Genomic DNA, 18,994 nt, shown 5'->3' with positions numbered 1-18,994 from the left:
TACATAGCAAATGACTGTTTATTGTATTATGACACAGCTTTTACTTCTTTAATTTAAGGGTTCTAAAACTGTTAAATAATTAAGCAGAAGGTATTGAGTATAGAATTCATTATGGGCAAAAACAGCTTTGTGTGGGGATGGGTGCTGTCCTAGTGGCAGTTAAAAAAGATTCTCTGTAATTTTCTTTTTTGCTTTTCTTTAATCTATAAGCAGCAATTAAGGTGTGGTGGAGATGGTTCTTACATTTATTTTAGTTTTACTTTTTTTTGAAAATACTTGCAATCTGTTTAGGATTGAGACTCTGGAGTCATCCAATGGGATAAGGCACGGTTTTCCTGCTGCTTCATACAGATTAAGGTTAGGATGTTTATATGTGTTCATGGACTATTTTTTGTTTTTAGCCTGTGTTTTGAGGGTCAGGTCAGTATGATGGAATATTATAGAATTATAATAAAACATTATGTATGAAAACATTGTGAGTACTTAGCAGTAGTCCAAACCAAAACCCCAAACAACCCAAGAAATTCTAAGAAAGGAGTATAGAACAAAAGAGGAAATGTTTAGAGGAAGGTGAGAAGAACCCTAAACCCTTTGGAATGACCTCTGTGAAAGGAATGACAAACTAGGACTTGACAAGGTTGAACTGAAGCTATGAAGGAAGCTAAACCTGTGAGTTGCTTCAGGCAAGGTAAATAAGGGTATGATAGTTCTGGTTTGGGGACAGACAGTTAATGAGAAGATGCACAAATTATCAGGAGACTGAAAACAAACAAGAGGAAGTGGTTCTTCTCAAAGCCCATAGTTAAGTTATTAAACAACTTGTTGCAGGATGTTCTTGATGCTAAGAAATTGCATGCTTTAATAAAGCACCTGCCTGGTTTCACTGCATGCATGGGGGTGGAATCCATCAGGCATTATTAACATCTGTGAAGAAGCTTTCTGAATCTGATAAAGATAAGTAGGGTTTCATTATTCATTGTTACGTTTGCTGTTGTCCTATGCTCTACCCTTTGCGTTCTCTAATGGTTACTTACCAGGTAGGAAACTGTTCAAAATAGACCTTTGGTCTAATGTAGCACTTTTCATCTAGCTTTGTACTTTCTGGAATAAAGATGGGATGGTATAATATGGCTCAATTGGTAGAGGTAGGGGAAATTCTGTAAGACTAGTGATGTGGGATGTATTGGGAAGCAGATATCCCAACCATACTGAAGCTTCAGTTCTTTAAAGCCCTTGTGTGTTAGGCTAATATTTTTGAGGGGAGTTCTCTAGGCATGCTTATCAAGTGTAGTATGGGGTTTAGTTCTAATCGCTCATCTATGCGGTATGTGCTGCAATATGTGGTGTGTGTGTCAAAGCAGTATTTCACCTTTCTGCATGAATAAGTACAGGTTTACTTTGGGTTGGAGAGTATATTATAAACTCAGTGTGTCTTAGAGACAGTGTTTTGTGCATGACTTGAAAAATATACTTTTGTTTTCATTTTCCAGTGGGAGGCTCTAGATTTGAATGACTGTGTCCCAAGTGTTCTAGGAAGCTCTTCATTTTTTTTTACTATTGCTCTTAAGTTTTGGACACTTTCATTGTAGTTTTATGGATGCATATTGCCTATATGTACCTTGCGAAGCCAAATCCAAAACAACTTTTCAGTAGAAAAAATTAATGTGTAGAAAACTCATGTGTAACTTCAGTGCCAGATTTTGATGCTATGGAATCTATAAGTGAAATGGAATTGTTTTTTGGAAGAGTTGGAAGCGTGCTTAATAGCTGAATAGAAAGGTACAGTAACACAAAAGCCAGTGAAGTTTTTTTCTTTTTAAAGCTTGATTAGTATTCTCCCCTTCGCCTGCCTCCTCCTCCCCCCCAAAAAAAAAAAAAAAAGAAGAAACAAAAACAAACCACCAGCAATGTTTATGTAAAAGCTGCACTTGCTCTGTTCTTTGCTTCAGTTGTGAGGTTTCAGAAGTTGATTGATTGAATTCAAATCTTACAGGGGTGGATGTGCTGAACTGAATTCCCACGGACTTTGTGGAAATAGACAGCTGGATAGAGAAGAGGTTATACCATGACTCCAGCTGAGAGAAGCAGTAAGGTGAGCTTGTTAAATATCAGAGAATCCTCACAGGACCCCCTTGTAATTGAATCCATATGAAACCAGGTTCATTAGTTTACTGCCTGTGAAATAACTTGTTTAGCAAGGAGTGTTTTTAATCTAGTGCTTACATTTTTGACTTGAGAATAGCTAATGTCAGGGGCTGTTTGCTTGCCAGCTTCCTTTCCAGAGCCTTTCTTTTTGAAGTCCCATTTTGAAACTGAGAAAATATATTCTAAAGAAAAAAATATGAAGAGCTGTGTTTTCTGTGTTTTATTGAGTTGGCAATAAGCCATCTAATTTTCATATTTCTAGGTGCTTTGTACCCTATGTGGGATGAATGGTTAGCTTTTTGATAACTACAGATTGTTAAACTTGAATTTAAGTTAAAGATGTAAGAAAAGTTTTCAGGGAGTTCTGTGTGAAATAAAATGACAGTGAGACATAAGACCTTCTAAAACAGCTTTGAATGTGAATGTTTTTTAAATTGGACCTTGCTTGTTTAAATGTCAGATCAAGTAGTAAGCAGGAGTTCAGCACAAGCTCAGTTCCTGAGTTTTCTCTCCTTCTTTCCTGTTTTTCTTCCTCTCATCCTGATTCATTCCCAGGAGTGCTGAACATAGGCAGCCTACATACAACCTTTTTATCACCATTTTTTATAACTCTAGTCAAAATATTAAATACATATATTTTGCAGTAAAAGCGCATCTAACCCAAATGTTTCATTTCAGCTTGTAAAGCTTTGGTCAATTGCAGTAATTACAGTATTAATTGTTAGTGCTTAAACTTGCATACAAGATTTCATTCTGTTACTTCTGTATGTCAGTATGAGCTTTGTTAAACAGAAAGCTGTTTAAAAGGGAAAAGGTAAAAGTCCAAAGTCATGCCCTCAGAACATTGTATTGAAGAGAATTGTTTCATGCTGCAGCACAAAAGCGTATGCCAAAATCTAAGATAAATCAAGCATGTTCTGGTCAATATTCTGTGCTGCCCAGCTGATTTCTAAAGTAGCCAGCAAAGTTGTAGGTTTTGGCTCCATCAATTTTAACAGTCTTTATAGTGCTGCTTTTAAGTGTTGCTTGCAAGGTTTCTAGTTCAAGAACATGAATGCCATCCAGCTTTGGTGAAATTTTCATTATTGCACTGTTGAAACTCAATTTGTTTGAACATACTGATAATATGGCCTCAGAAATCTGTTGGTCACCACAGTGTGGCTTATCAAACCCTTCGCAGAAACTCGTGAAGAATTTTGTAAGTAATGTATAATAATTACAATAATTTTAATAATGTGTCAGTGTAACTTCAAGAGAATTACAGAATAACAATTTTGCTTATGTTCATACCAGTACATAATCTTGTCTCTGTTTTTTCAGGTGTGCTTGGCAGTGACAATGGACTATTTGTTTGCATCAGATACTCTTATATGAAAAGATCACAGTTCCAAAAAGCTTAAACATTATTTCATCTTCTGAAACAGAATGGCGGGCTTCAAACGAGGATATGATGGAAAAATTGCAGGGTTGTATGACTTGGATAAAACTTTGGGCAGAGGCCATTTTGCTGTGGTCAAACTTGCTCGACATGTCTTTACAGGTGAAAAAGTAGCGGTAAAAGTAATTGACAAGACCAAGCTGGATACTCTAGCTACTGGACATCTTTTTCAAGAAGTTAGATGCATGAAACTAGTGCAGCATCCCAATATTGTACGGCTGTATGAAGTGATTGACACCCAGACAAAGCTTTATCTTATCTTAGAGCTAGGCGATGGAGGAGATATGTTTGATTACATCATGAAACATGAAGAAGGTCTGAATGAGGATCTGGCAAAAAAGTACTTTGCTCAAATAGTTCATGCTATATCGTACTGCCACAAACTGCATGTAGTTCATAGAGACTTAAAACCGGAGAATGTGGTCTTCTTTGAAAAACAAGGACTTGTGAAATTAACTGATTTTGGCTTCAGCAACAAATTTCAGCCTGGAAAGAAGCTCACCACAAGCTGTGGATCTCTTGCATATTCTGCTCCTGAAATTTTACTTGGGGATGAGTATGACGCACCAGCAGTGGGTAAGTCCTGTTTGAATTCAACTGTTAATCTAAATTTAAGTACCATGATGTTGTACCACTCTGTTTCCTGTTCCAAGAGAGTGCCATATGTGGAAGACAGCTAATCGGCAAGAATTAATATTTTATCGCTCAAATTACAGATGACCTAGTGTTGGAGTATCTCTATTAAGAGGAGATACTCAAAAAATGCTTGAAGTTCTTTTTATAGGGACTGATGCAATTGCGTTTGTTGGAAATAACTTCTATAGCAAGGTGAATGCAATGCATATGTTTGTACTTCCTTTGTTAGAGGACATATCTCCTTTTCTGAAAAGTGTCTGGTTTTTTTAAATCCTCCCAGACCAGGTTTGTTGTTCAGGTGAGCCACGTAAGAATGACATTCTTACTGTTAACATATTCTGCTTTAAGGTGCTAGGAATCCATTTGCAGTAAGCATGGACTTAGCTTTGAAATGAGGAGACAAGAAACTATGAAGAGCTTTAACACCCAATTCCCTCTCTGCCCTTTTCTTGTTTGAGAACTGAAAATACTGAGCGAGTTCCAGTCGCTTTCCCAGTTCTTTAACTTACATGTGACTAGTACTCTTTCCTTTTAGTGGTCATATTTAACTGGAAAGTGGAGTGTGCTATACAGACTAACACAATTAATTCTCTTACTCTATTTTTAGGTCTACTGCATATGTTCTTAGAAGTAACTCAGTTGTTTTTTTAAATAGCTGTAAACATTGGTAGTGGTCACTAAATAGTGTCCTGTAGTCATACAGCTTGCTCATATCTGTTAGTTAAGGTAGCATTCACTTAGACTTGCATAACAACGCATTCGGGTACATGTCATTTCAAGTGATGATTCAGAAATAGCTTATTGTAGTCAAAATGTCTCCTGTGCTTACATGCCTCATATCTGATACTTCTATACTCTCTTAATACCACCCGTTGGGACTCTGTACAGAACTCTGCCTATATTTTGCTTTGTTATAGTAGTGACCGTAGCAATCAATGGTTTAAATATTTGAGACTGACTTTCAGCATGTCCTTTTTTTTTTTGCTAAGCTACCTGATAAAGGGTCAGATAATTTTATATGCTGACAAGGTGATCCTGCACAGTATTGAACTAATGTTCTTGCCTTACACTTAATATTTTTTGAGTTATTAGATCTTACCATTGTTGCTTGAATGTTTGAATGCCATTTCATGGCTTCTAATTTTGAATAAATATTTTACTGTGAGATTTCTGGACCTGAAAGTACTTTCTCAAATGTGCTATAATTAGGAATGTGACATGTCTTTGTTCGTGGTTTTGCAAATCCGTGTTGATGCTACAGTTGAAAATGATTTCTACTTAAAGTCAAATGTTTTAGAAGAGTTGGTTCTGGTTTTATCAGTGGCAAAATAGAAATCCAAATTCCTGAGTTTTTCTGTGTTTTTAGGTCTTTTAAAGAACCTTCTAAAGTGTGATTGTAACTGATTGCAGTGACCTCTGAAACTAGATGGGGAAAATGCATTTCTCAGATACTCTATTCTATATATTCAATAATTCTATGGATTATTTCTTGAAAAATGTAGCAGTCGAATTTCAGAAGATGAGCCAAAACCTGAAATTTTGATATTACTGCCTGATTAGAAATGCTTGGAAGAAGGAAGGGTGTATGGGGACTTGGGGGGATGGGGGCATTGGGAAGGACTGGGTATACATAGGTTAATTTATTCTCTCCTTAAAACCATGTAGCCACTAGGTGAGAACAGTTAATCCATGGAGGATGGGGACTTGGGAGGAGTAGGAACTCAGAATAGGTTTGTGGTTCTTGAATGTCTGAACAAGACATGGAAACTTGGGATGCTACCTTTAAGTGGTCATCTTCTGATTTTATTTCAGGTTTTATAGCTTTTGATGCTGCATTTTGTATTCCATGATGATAAATTATCTGTTGTCCTACCACAGTTTTACAAAACTTTGAAAAGTTGTTAGTATTGAATAAATGGTAACTGCAATGCAAATATGACATTTGTGAGGGTTACTTTTAGAAATAAATGGTAGTGTAATCTCTCTATTCAGCTCTGTATTTGAGGGCATTACTTGAAATACAGAAACATCAGGGTTTGTCTGAAGAGCTATCTTTTTGATACTTTGCTTTGAGAGAATCTGTACTTATCTTGGAAAGCTAAATTGAAGAGTTTAAATCTGCCTTGAGCCTAAAAGCTTTGACCAGATGGTCCAAATTGAATTCTGTAGTTAATGAAGCACACTTTGGACCTCTTAATGCTAAGTGCAAGAATGGTGACATCACACAAAATGTTTCTTAGAGGAATCTGTAAGCAATTAGATAGGTAAACTTCTAAGTCATAGTACTAGAAGAAAATGATTTCAATCAGTTGATAGAGGTGGATCTATCTAGCAGTGTGTCTTATAGATGGTGGATTGATGTAAACAGTAGAAGTTAACTGAAAATGTATTTCTTCTAGCTTATGTTTAGTAATGCTAGTTAAGCTCTGATTCCCAGAATATTTAAATACATAGCATTGGGCAGTTTTTGTTTGTTCCTCAGTGTACAGTCCCAGTTACTAGATACTAAAATATCCTTGTCAGCAAATTGCAGTACTTCTGTTCTAACTTATTTAGTGGCAGTTTTCACCACTTTGTAACGCACTACGAAAGGGTTGTCAAGGTAGTATTTACAGTAAACTTTGATAGTTCATATTTTTACTCTGATTTGCCAGTAAGATAATGACCTTGAACAGTCTGAATATTCCCCTCGAAGTGTGGGTGACAAGGTACACCATATAAGGTTTCTAAATATGACTTATTTGCATATTTTTAAGGCAAACGTGGAAAAAAATAAAAACAAATTTTAACCCCCTCCTCTTCTCCCTCAAATAGAGTTGTAGTTGGAGAATCTTACAAGAATACATGTTTGGGGAATTTATTACTAGTCATGCAACTGAGAAATGAATTTGTGCAAACTTTTATTTTAACCTTTAAAGATTAATGCTAAGATGAGGTCATTGCTAGAGGACTACAAGTATGTTTAAATTCAGAACTAGACATTTTAAAAAGAAGTTAGATCAGTTACAAATTATTGAGCTAGTAGTTTGCAAGGTGTGTATGCATAACTTGAAATAGTGTCAAAGTGCTGTGAACTCATTCAGCTGTTGGGCTATTAATATTTCAAGAATGACTGACAATAGCAAAGATTTTGCCAGTTAGAATGAAATTACATTATAGCTGGACCAATCTAAAACTAGCTGCTGATGAGAAAGGAGGCCATGCTTTCTCCACTGTGACTGAATGATCCTGCCTCTTTGTAAGCATCTGGACGCTTGATAACCAACTCAATTTGCTAAAATGCCAAAGTAATAATAAAAAAAAAACAACAAAGACGAACAGAGTATAAGCAGAGCATGTTTTTTTAATGATTATCATGAATGGAAACAAAACTTAAATTTATCTAAAATTGTCATATTAAAAAAATGTATCAAGAAAAAATAGTCAAGATGTAGGTTTTTGCGAGAGACTTTGTGACAAAAACGGCTTTTCTCATGTCTCTTGGATAATATTAGAATGACTATAAAAAAACTGTTTACACTTTGTTGCTACACAGAGCTGAAATATTCAGGGCAAGCCTTTTATTAAGCTATACGCTTAATATTATGGAGAAGCTTGCTTTATGAAAAGTAACTGTTTCAGCTAGTTTAGAGATTAATCTCCCCTTTGTGAAGCTACTTAAAAGCTTTCACACTTGAAAAAGAGCCTAGGTAATTTAGGTCTGTCATTTCCTTTTGTGTTTAAGGCTGCAGTTAAAGTGATGCAAGAAGAGTATTAGGTAATGATCATATGTTCTCAGGGCTTTCCAAAAAGCTCAGTTAGATAATGAGAAGTTCTGTTGCTTGTAGTTTCCCATGTTGTTTTCACACTTAGTTAAAATTTGTTCTAGTCAGAGAAAAGTGAGAGGACTCGTGTTGCACCTAAAGTTAATCTGATAAATCAAATAGACGTATTACTTTAGATCAGACTGCTGTTCTGTCTAGGGCAGTGGTGTAATCCAGCAAACCCCAGCAGTGTTGAAAAGTAGCTACAGATGAGGAAGAATAGGGCGCGCTTCTGGTAATGCTCTTACTTCATTTCTCTACCAGCATCAGAAAAGATTGGATCATTAAATAACTAGAAATCGACTCTTTTCTATGTGGTAGTTTAATTAGCTTTTGAGTTTAGTTGGTTCTTTCAGAGGAGAGCGAAATCTGCTTAAACTGCCTGGACTCTCTACAAATGGTAAGTGCTGTGTAGGCTACAGTAATTCTGGAAGGCACTGAGGCTTCTGGCAGTATTTTGTTGTAGTCAGGTATTCATTTCGTAGGTGCATGGAAACATTTGCAGAGTAAATTCAGCCTTCTGGGGATGAGAGATGTGCAAATTCAGATGGTAGGATTGGGACTGTTTATTTAGCATAGTTGAGCACAGGCCTCTGAAATGGTGCTGCAGTACACAAATAACATTGAATAATTGATGATGGTACCTACGGTGCTGCAGGCTGTCCTGTCCTCACAGCAATGCAAAGAGGATGGGGGGAAAAGTTCTTCATAAAAAAAAGTGACTAGCAATACTGTAGTTACTCTAACTCAGTGCTATTTGACTTTGTAGTCCAAATCTGACTTGCTGCCTTCTTTCAAGTTGTATGGGTCAACCACTGGGATGAGATTCATTGCTTTAGTGTTTGATGCTGGCTCTTGCACAGCTCAGGCCTGATGAGTATATTCTCACAATGTGCTAAGACAATGTATGTATGTATTCATTATCTAGTCATACATTTCATACATTTTCTATTAAGGGAAATCGAGGACTTGTCATGCACACCTTTCCTGAGGTGGATGATGCTGTATTTAGACCCATTTTGTTACTGTTGGAAGGATCTCACTTTTTTTTTCCTTTCTCTCATCAGGGATTTGCAGGGGCTTTTTATTTGCATGTAGTGCTGCTGGAGTGTGTTTTTGGACTTTCAAAGCTCCGGCCAGGTTTACCCAGTACTTGAGCATTGCTAGTTAGTCCTGATGACCTTATCTGGACTGCATGGAGCTAGTTTTGGTGTTCCTGCATGTATATAGCACTTTACTCACAAACTGAATGGCTGATGCAGGCGTAATGCCCAGTGGCTGTGTACAGTGACCTCTTACCCTATAAAAATGCTGAATATAAGATTTGACAGACTTGACTCAAGGGGGAAAAAAGTATTAATGTTCATAAACTGTATTGTATTGAATCACTTCACATGCTTGACAGCTTTTTGGAATTTTAGTATGTTCAAAATGGAATCATAGCCAAACTCGACAGAAATAAGCAGCAAAAACTCCTTTCAACTGATTGTTTTGAAACCCCCCTTTTTAATGTTACGCTGCAATGTGTTTTTGGTGGTTGGATACAATATACAGTGAGCTTGAAGGTTTGAGGGTGCAGAAAGCTAAAATACCGTAGTATGTAGCTGCTTCCAGCATAGGAGGGCTTCCCCTTTGGTTTTGCCTGCATCAGTGCAGAACTGCCCCTCCTCATGTGCAGCACTGTTGCGTTGCTGACCATTTGATAAGCTGATTTGGTTAGCTAATTCGACAGAAGACTCTACGTTTTTCTGCAGGCTTAACTTCTGCCAGGTTAGCAATAGGAGGTGTTTGTTCAGTTAGTGTTCTGAGTGGAAGAGCTGGTGCAAAGGAAGCGATGGGAGCGTGCAGCTCGCACCAGAGTTCTGGGGGAAGGTAATAGGACCTGGCCGTTTTTAGCGTGAAGCAAGTTTAGGTTAGATCAGCTCATCCTAGCTCATTTATCTTCCCATTCCAGGCAAGAGAAACTCATTTGACTGAAAATGAGGGTCATTCATCAAGCAGTATTGCCATTGCTTTTTTTTTTTTTAGGAAAATAACATGCTCTAACTATTCAGGCTGAAATGCTTTCTGGAGCAAAACAGGACTTGATGCGAGTACCGTGCGTGTTTCAATGCTGCTCTCTCTTCCTCTGTGCTTTCCTTGTGCTAGTGGCCAGGGCTGCTCTACCTTCTCCCTGCTGTGCTGTGCTGTGCTCCTCATGCTGCACTGCTGAAGAAATGAGTCAAATTTGAAAAATGAGCAGAAATGAGCTTTTTGTAGTTCTCAGAAGGAGCAAATTTAGAGAGTTGGTTGTAGTGTGCGTTTAGAAAGCTTAAATCTTTAGGAAACTCATGTCATGTTAACAAAGAATATATTTTTGTTCCATGCCAGCATGCAGCTAGTAACCTTTATTTTTAATGAAAGGGGAGTCCAATTTTTAGGTGATACGCTAACTTGGTTTCTGCTTCTTTTTCCTCAGTCTAATTGTTTTATTGACAAGAAAATGGCTTTAGTGCCTCAAATTATTCAGAGGGTTATTTTGCAGGTAGAGGAGCCTTGTATTCAGAAGTTACGATGTGACAGAGCTATAATAAAGGGTGCAAGTCTGTGGTTATGATAACTTCTCAGTAAATATATGTGATTTAAAGTAAATGTATGCTGCCTAATATTTATGAAATAAAATTTGTGTTCCATTCTGGATTACTAATGTACATGTTTTAATCCATTCACAAATAAATTGCTGGGTGAAGCAAAGAATAACTTACCCAAGTGAAGGTACGGAGAAGTTGTCAAGATAGACTTCGGATACTAGCCTCGGCTAAACTGCAACTTGAGTAAAGGGATGCTTCTTAGTCATCTCCCTGTGTTCACAGGAGAACTGTTTTCACAAAATTTCAAACTGCTGTTGTGAAGAAAGAATTCATTATGATAAATACTATCTCCACAAGATTGGAAGCTTCATTTCATATATCTTGCAAACAAAGGTTCAGATTACTTACATTCAGCCTATGACTGACTAATTTGGCAGCACGGATCTGGCGGGACCTAAATCAGTGCTGTACTACTTAGTTACAAACCAGATGCTCAAGTTTTGCTTGTTTAATCATTCATGTGTAGAGCTGTACTAAGATGTTCATTTTTGTAAGTAAAGCATAAATTATGCAACGTACAGCTAAAACCTTGAGGAAAAGATGATACAGTTGATCAGAAAATACGAAGGATATCTTAGATATCATAGGCGAATTGTCTTTGTTTTCTTAATGCATAAGTACTAAAGCATCACAGTGAAACGTGTATATAAGTTGTATGTGCTATATAGACTTCAATATAGACTTAACTATTTATACTTGTTTTTTTTATCCTGGCTAACTTTCTTCTGGAGTGGTAGTGTTAGAAAGTTCAAGCAGATTTTTTTTAATTTTTTTTTACTGTAGATTCAATAACTTCTGAAATGTGGCTAAGCAACAGAAACCAAAAGAGAGGATGCATTTCTAAATGCAGAACTGATGAATCGGTAAAAAAGGCTATTTTGGAGTAAAGGCAGTGACGTGTGTTCAGTAAAACCTTTTACTGGTAGTGTGGGTTTCTTTGGTTTGTTAATGAAGAACATCAACAGTTTGTCTTCAATAGTTTCATGCAACCAGCAAAACGCAGGCGATTATTTTGAGGGGAAAAAATAAGCAACAGTTGCCAAACTGAATGAAACTAGAAATCATTTCCAAAGATAAGACCAGTTACTGATGATTATGTTTTAGTCAAATAAAATAACATATAGAACAGACTGTTTCATCAGACAGATGAGCTAATTATGAAAATAATTTGCTAAATGCAATTTGGTATTTATGCTCTTTTTTTTTTTGAGGGATAGGGGAAGGAAAAGATTTCTCTTGATTCTCTTGTCTGCTCTGTGCTCTAATACTTCTAATTGGATTTGTAGTGCTTTAAGACAGAGGGAGTACACAGTTCTGCCTGTAAATTTTGGAAATGTTGGCATTGATTGCAGATGATCTCTGCCTCAGTCTTTTGCAAGGGAGAAATAAATCCCATTTTACAAAGACTAAAAAAAAAACAGCTGAATGCTGTGATGATGCCACAGACAGTTGCATCTCTGGAAGCTGGAGAGGTCAGTATGCGAGCTTATTCAGTCTTTTTCATGAAAAGTTAAAGAATGGGAGAATACTTCAAACGCTAAAAATTGAATATCCTCAAAAAATATAATCTTTCTTCCTTACCCATGCTCTTCAAATTTATATTTTGTCCAGTCTGATCATCTTCCAGATTTGCCTGTGCATATAGTAGTGTAAAAGTAGCACAGAAATGTTGATATTGCTAACACAGGATTATTCTGTAGTGTTTTCCTGCTGACTTTTTATGCATGTGTTGCAAATCTTCTAAGCTTTTTATCACAGGCTGGAAATACTTTTCTTATTATTTTGAAGCACAAATATGTCACCAATGTAACAGGCACCGTTCAACCAGTTAGCATTATGATACCAAGCTTTACCCGTTATTATAATATATAAGTTTTTATCACTAAGCATATAAAAATCTTTCTGCAGTGTTTGTTGTGTATTTTTACTCTTAAGCTATGTTTTGGCTTTTCAGACAATAATGTGAAGTTGTTACAAATGTGAGTTTCCATTCTGTTTTCCATAGCCTATGCCGTGAGAATATTAAATTTCAGTTTGTAGCAAGCACGCTTGCCACTATTATCCTTGTGAATTATTAGTCTAGACCAATTCCTGAGCCCACTGGAAGTTCCATTCCTAAATTCCAATCCAAATAAAGTAGTTCAGGATGAGGGTTTGTGTCTACATTGAAAACAACATGCTTCAGAAATTGCCCGGTTGCTGTCTAACCCTGAAGATGCCTAGAGTGCAATGATGTGTGTGGTTTTTACATTAGATTTTCACATTTAGCTCTGCACAGAAAAGAAACTTGATACTAAAAGAGCCTCAAGTTATCGGCATTCAAGGCTTATCTTCAACAGGTCTCCCCGGATTGGGCTTTCTCCCACAAATCTCCTCTGACGAGGTTGTAGCAGCAGTGGTGGGGACATTAATGTCACCAGGAATTGTCCCCGATACTGGCACTTGGGCCCATTTCCAGCCTTCATTTATCCACAGTCTGTAGATACCTTTGCAGTGGTAGAATAAACATGTAAGCATTCGTATCATCTCCATAAAAGCTGATTTTTGAGTTTTTGTTTATTGAATGAAGTGGCTTCTCATGGAAGATAACTATGATGTTCAGCTGTCACTGGAGTGTTTACAGTAAAGCCAACTAAATCGTTCCGTATTCCATATTTCTGAAGAAGCAGGCTTTCTGTAGAAAGGTCTGTTTTAGCAACTGAACAATATGTGCTGTGGAAACTGGAAAAAATACTTGTTCCACTACAGGTCTGAAATAAACAACTTTATTAAATGGACTCGATTTACGTAGCTAAATGCAAATATGCCCGTTCCAAAAGGAGCATGGATTTTTAGCTTCTGATGGTCACAGATTCACAAAGCATATAAAATGTGACAAGCATCTGACTGAAGCTGTAAGGATCCTTTGTAAACAGTAACTTTCTGAAATCCGTAGTGCTGATTTTAGGATTAAACCACGAACTTCAGAAGGCAATAAATGTCTGAAATGGTGAAGCCCAGCTCAGTGGTTAAGCAGATGAGCGTGGCCATCCTTCGTGCCGCGTACAAGCTCGGACGTAACAGATGTCTGCCTGCCTGGTGTTGAGGACAGGCGTAGCACAGGCAGCCGGTGACGTGGTTTGGTTTCCATGGCAGTGACTTCATGTTATGTAAGGAAGTTGCGTGTACACAGCCCTGGTTGTCATGGTTCTGGGAATCCTGCTTCAACAGCCCCTTCCTGATCAACATTATTTGGCGGCTTTCAAAACAATAAAATATCCTCCAGTGCAGTTAGCTAGCTAATGCTTTTAAAGTCTAATCTGTCTTTTCATTCAGGACATAGCAATGGTGATTTCAAGTTACTAGTGCCTGATTTTTGTAGGCTAAATCACATCTGAAGATCTTCACTGTGTTTTTGAAAGAGACCCCGATTTTAGCAACTGCAGCGCACAAGAGTCATGTGTCTTCCTTCAGCACCCTCACTTGAAATTTTACACAGAAATATGCTAAATGCATGCAACACCTCAGGCATAAATTCTATTTTTGCATTCATTTTTTCGAGAGAATAAATGACCTTTGGGATGATAAAGGAATATAAGCTACAAATGTTGTTGACTTAGCCAAAGCCAAGGAGTTGTGTTTACAAAAAAAAAAAAAAAACCTGCTCCGTTATCTAGTTAAGTTACCCATTAGTAAACTTGTTGCAATATCTAAAAGTTCGGTCCAAAATCTGATTTTTGGAGCACTAAGATAGTACCACAGCTAACATATCTTAAAATGATGCACCAGAGGCGCGAAGGTGGAGGAGAGATCTCTGCGGAGTTCTTTACTGTGCATACTACATATAAAACTATATTTACGTTGAACTGAAGGTGGATTTTATTTTACTGGTATAACTCATGTAACAGGTCTCAAAAATAGTGTTGCTCTACGTGCAGATCCTTCTCATGTAGTTCTATCCTCTCCTTTTTTTTTTGTCTCTGCTTGTGCAACCCCTTGGTGAACTAGTGCCATTCTACCTAGAGATGTGTTTTCTTCTCTGCTTTTAAATGTATTTCTGCAGCTTGTAATAATGTGCAAACAGTAACCTGTCTTAGCTGGGATTTTTCCTCTGAGTTGAGCCAAGTTATATAAAGTTCAGAACATTTTTCTGCTTTAAGTGAAGGCCACCCTTGAAGTATGTTTTTAAAAGTGTGTGGAGATCTAAAGAAAAGCTTCTATACCTAAAAACTTTGAGTTGTTATTCTTCTTTCCCCAGTTGTTATTGGGTCTAATAACAGATGTTCTTTCTGGAAACCTTGCTTTGATGGGATGTCGGGTTCTTAATTTGCTGCTGCCCCAACATCTTTCTGATCTGTATGCACAACTGTCTTGGCAAAGTTGATGCTTTTGACAACAAAATCAGAGCAGTAGGTCTTGACTGACGCTTTCACTTTGTTTGATACTGTTTTTTCCCTCTGTAGCACTGCAAGAGCACTTTTTGGGATGTAGAAATAAAAGATCAAGGTTGCCTGTTCTGCTGGTGAAAGTGGTCTCCCCAGCAGAATGAGCTATTCTTCTTTTGCTATACGTACTATGTAAACAGAAATTCACAATGGCAGGGTACCAGCACAAGAATGGACAGCATGTAGTAACTAACTGTTGATGATAGCACTTGATCAGTTGCATTCAAGCAGCTTCCATCTTCTGTAGGTTCCTTGGGATCCAGAGAACACGCTTCTCTCACAATTAATATAAATGAATAATAGAGCAGCTCCGATTGCAGCAGCAAAAAACAGTATGGTAAAGAGCATTCCTGTGTGACTTTGTATATTGTTTGGGGAAATAATAAAATTGTGTAATTAAGCACCATAAAAAGTAGTCTCAGATTCAACTCTTACTAATGTCTCAAAGACAGCTATTCTTCAAGACCTTGAATTTTGCCTCTGTCTTAGCCAAATGGTGCTATTCTGGAAACCATGAGTTTTTCAAAATGTAATATTATTATATTAAAGGGAGAACAAAACCCCATGTCTTTATTGGAAGAATGTGCTTTCTTTTATCTCCAGACTTTTTTGCTGTATATTTTCTGAAGTTGTTTGAAAAATACGCATTTATGGATCTCCAGTGGAGGAAAGTGGAAAGCACAGATACAGAATTGACTTTTTTTACATGTATAGAATGACTTAAGACTAATAAATCAGGTATAAACACTAACATTTCTTATATGTACTGTATAGTCATTTAATTGTTGGTCTGTTAAGTCTTTCAAAATTATATGTGAGTATTACCTCCTATTTTGGAATATATGCTCTGAAGGTTTCAGCATCTAAACCTTGGATTTTGATGCTGGAAATTTGCAAACCAACATCCTTGTTTAAGATTGCATGTAGCTGTCTGAATAATTGTGATAGAAATACCAGTGAACAATGCAGTTCTTACAAACCAGTTCTGTTTTTCCATTGTTCTTGCAGGTTTTGTGTATTTTTAGTCAATTTACTTTGAAAAGTTGCTTAACGTTTCCTTTCAATTTTTTTAACCACTTCCTTTACACTTAGAGCCATCCTTTTTACACTGTTTAGTGTGAGGAGTGAAAAATAATTGTGATTTTTATAGCTGAGTAAAATTACCCTGTGCTGGTTTAAATGGTGCGTTCAAGTTGTGCGTTTGTATTATTGACACTATTTTGGTGCTTCCTGTGCTGCCTCACCCTTCCGTTTTCTCAAACACCTGCAAATGTGCTGGTTCTGATGGGCAAAAAGAAGCTCCGTTTTCCTGTTGATGCTGAATACTGCAATGAGGTACTTTGGGCCTGAACCTATACATTACAAAAGGCCTCCTGGAAATCACAGAATCTCAGGGTAGCTCAAGTTCGAAGGGACCTCTGTAGGCTGCCTGGTCCAACCCCTCTGTCCAGGCAGGGATACCTACAGCTTTTTGCCCATGACCATGTCCAGGTGGCTTCTGAGAACATCTCCAAGGAGGCAGATCCCCCAGCCTCCTTGGGCAACCTGTGCCAGTGCTTGGCAGTCCTTCCCAGTTAAAAAAAAAAGTGCTTCTTGGTGTTCATACAGAACCTCCTGTTTCAGTTTGTGTCAGTTGCCTTTTGTCCTGTCACTGGGCACCACTGAAAAGAGCCTGGCTCTGTCTTCTTTGTACCCTCCTTCAGGTACTTAAAGACACCGATAAAATTCCACTGAGCCTCTTCTCCTCCAGCCTGAGCAGTCCCAGCGCCTCATCCTAGGAGAGGTGCTCCAGTCCCTTCATTGTACTAGGGAGCCCACAGCTGGACACAGCACTACTACTACTACTACCACTCAGAAAAGAGTATCAAATAAATTTCTGCAACCCTCTGTTACTCACGATCTGTAGGCTAATCTCACCTCATTTCTATGTAGGATGAAAGCTGCTGTGTACTTCCCATTGCATTTCTAACAAGGTGACAACTTGCAGTTCACCAGAAAGAGAACCTCATTAAAGATGTTGCCTTATTCTTCAGATGGGTTGTTTGGTTTGGTTTGGCTTAGTTGCACGTGAAGCTTCAAACAAGTGATTGTGTCTAGTTACCCTGGTACAGAGGGTACAGAGAATAGGTCAGGATGTCCCTTGATTTGAGAGACTACATATGAGGGGACAGGACAGACATCTTGAATGTGTCCTCTTTATATACCTGCAGGCATCCAAGCACTTAGCTCAGCTTCCATATATGAGGAGAGACTTGCCATAATATGATTCTGGAAGGCTTGTGAAGATGACTCCAAGATGACATCTGTTGTGACTTCGTACAGTCTGCACTAAAATAAGGAGGGAACGTGTTAAGTCTTCCAGTGATTTTTTTCTTCAGTTTTCACACGTAGATTAGACTGACTCAGGCACGTTGTTTCATTGCAATTTCACTTCCTAATTATTAGTATACTTCAGGTCTGCTTAGACTTCTAAACTCTGTGACACCCTGAGCAGAGTCATTTTAGTAGCCGTGAGCATAGACACGATGAGGCTGAAGACCTTCAGGCACAGCTGTAAAAATAGGGTGTAAATAAAACCCATGTAATTGGTTCTGCACGGTACTACTTCTTGGCCGCATCAGAAAAATGTCTGCAATGCTCTCAGGCTAACAAAACACACTTTTGTTAGGAAAAAGTCTAATAGTGAATTTGCCTGTAGTATGTGAGAATAAGAGGTGGTTGCTAACCTAGTACTCTTCAGTGGGAGCATAAAATACTTGGATTGTATGACCAGATAAAACAAAAGGTCTTAAGCGTGTTTTTAGTTTCTAACAAAATGTTTTTCTGCATACACATGACGGCTTTTTAGTAACACAAAATGCATGATGCAATGAAACGCAGCAGTTCTTTGCAGAATTGATATTTCACTACGATGAATCTGTATTTTTCATGCAGTGGTATGAAAAATAGTAGGATGTTTCATCTCACCATTAGCAGGTTGTCTTCTCTGGAAAGACCTATGGATATGAAGTGCAAAATATAGCAACTAATGAAAGAAAAATATGCAGGATTCTCAGTTGTGTGCTGCACAATCAGTAACTACTTTTATTTGTCAAAGCAAATAGTAGTTTGATAGCTAACTGTATGTTGCATTAGGGCAAACTACAGTTACTTTCATATAGAGGATGAGTTGGATTCTGCTTCTGCAAAGTTTTGTTTCTTTACAAAGTAACTGTACATACATGTTGTAGTTCTCCCAAAGTTATTTAAGCAGTATCTGTCATCACAGATCCTTCCGAAGTGAAATCTCCAAGTGTGTTTATATCCAAGAAAAGCCAACCACACAGCTGGTGTGTAGTACGCTGTGTCACTGTTCTGTGTGCAAACCAGAACATTGAATGGATGCTGCCAGCTAAAAGAACACGCACGGGGATGTTCAGTACCTCCTCGGTGAGGCTGAAACACTTCAGGGTCTGCTAGAGTTTCCTATATGTGCCAATTTCATGGAAATTTAGTTGTTTTGCTGCAATTCTTGTCCTTTTCTTGGGACTCGTGATATTTTAAGCTGATTTCTTTGACTATTCCGTTCTTCCTTCTGTTTGAACTCTTTATATGCTGACTTTTAATTTATGCTTTAATTATTTCGCTTCCCTCCCCAGTATTTTTCTCTCGGCTTAAATTTAGCCAACGTACTTTTATTATAGCAAACATAATTTGTCTGTAATTACGAATGCTCTGCGGACTCTCCTAAAATACTTCCGGCAGAAAGGCAACATGAAGTGTTTTAGTGTGGGGGGAATATCGAACAGAATGCTGGAATATGGGGTAGGCTGTACCACAACATAGGTTTCTTAGAGAAAGATAAAAATCTAGGAAGGGCGTTGATGTACAAAAGATGACTGTTTATAGAAATGCACAAATTTGTGTGTTCTAGGTTTT

At 37.7% G+C, this 18,994-nt stretch overlaps 1 protein-coding gene across 1 annotated transcript in view; it reads left to right on the top strand.

The window, feature by feature from the left end:
- Nucleotides 1-18,994, top strand: part of SNRK (SNF related kinase) — a 43,846-nt gene that overhangs the window by 10,949 nt on the left and 13,903 nt on the right. Inside the window, exons 2-3 of the mRNA XM_040548369.1 lie at nucleotides 1,994-2,092; nucleotides 3,466-4,159. Coding sequence (XP_040404303.1) covers nucleotides 3,571-4,159 — 589 coding nt within the window. The 5' untranslated portion in view covers nucleotides 1,994-2,092; nucleotides 3,466-3,570. The remainder of the gene's footprint in view (nucleotides 1-1,993; nucleotides 2,093-3,465; nucleotides 4,160-18,994) is intronic.

Source organism: Cygnus olor, chromosome 2 (assembly GCF_009769625.2).
Source record: "Cygnus olor isolate bCygOlo1 chromosome 2, bCygOlo1.pri.v2, whole genome shotgun sequence".
Lineage (NCBI taxonomy): Eukaryota > Metazoa > Chordata > Aves > Anseriformes > Anatidae > Cygnus > Cygnus olor.
This window is presented reverse-complemented; position numbering and strand designations above follow the sequence as displayed.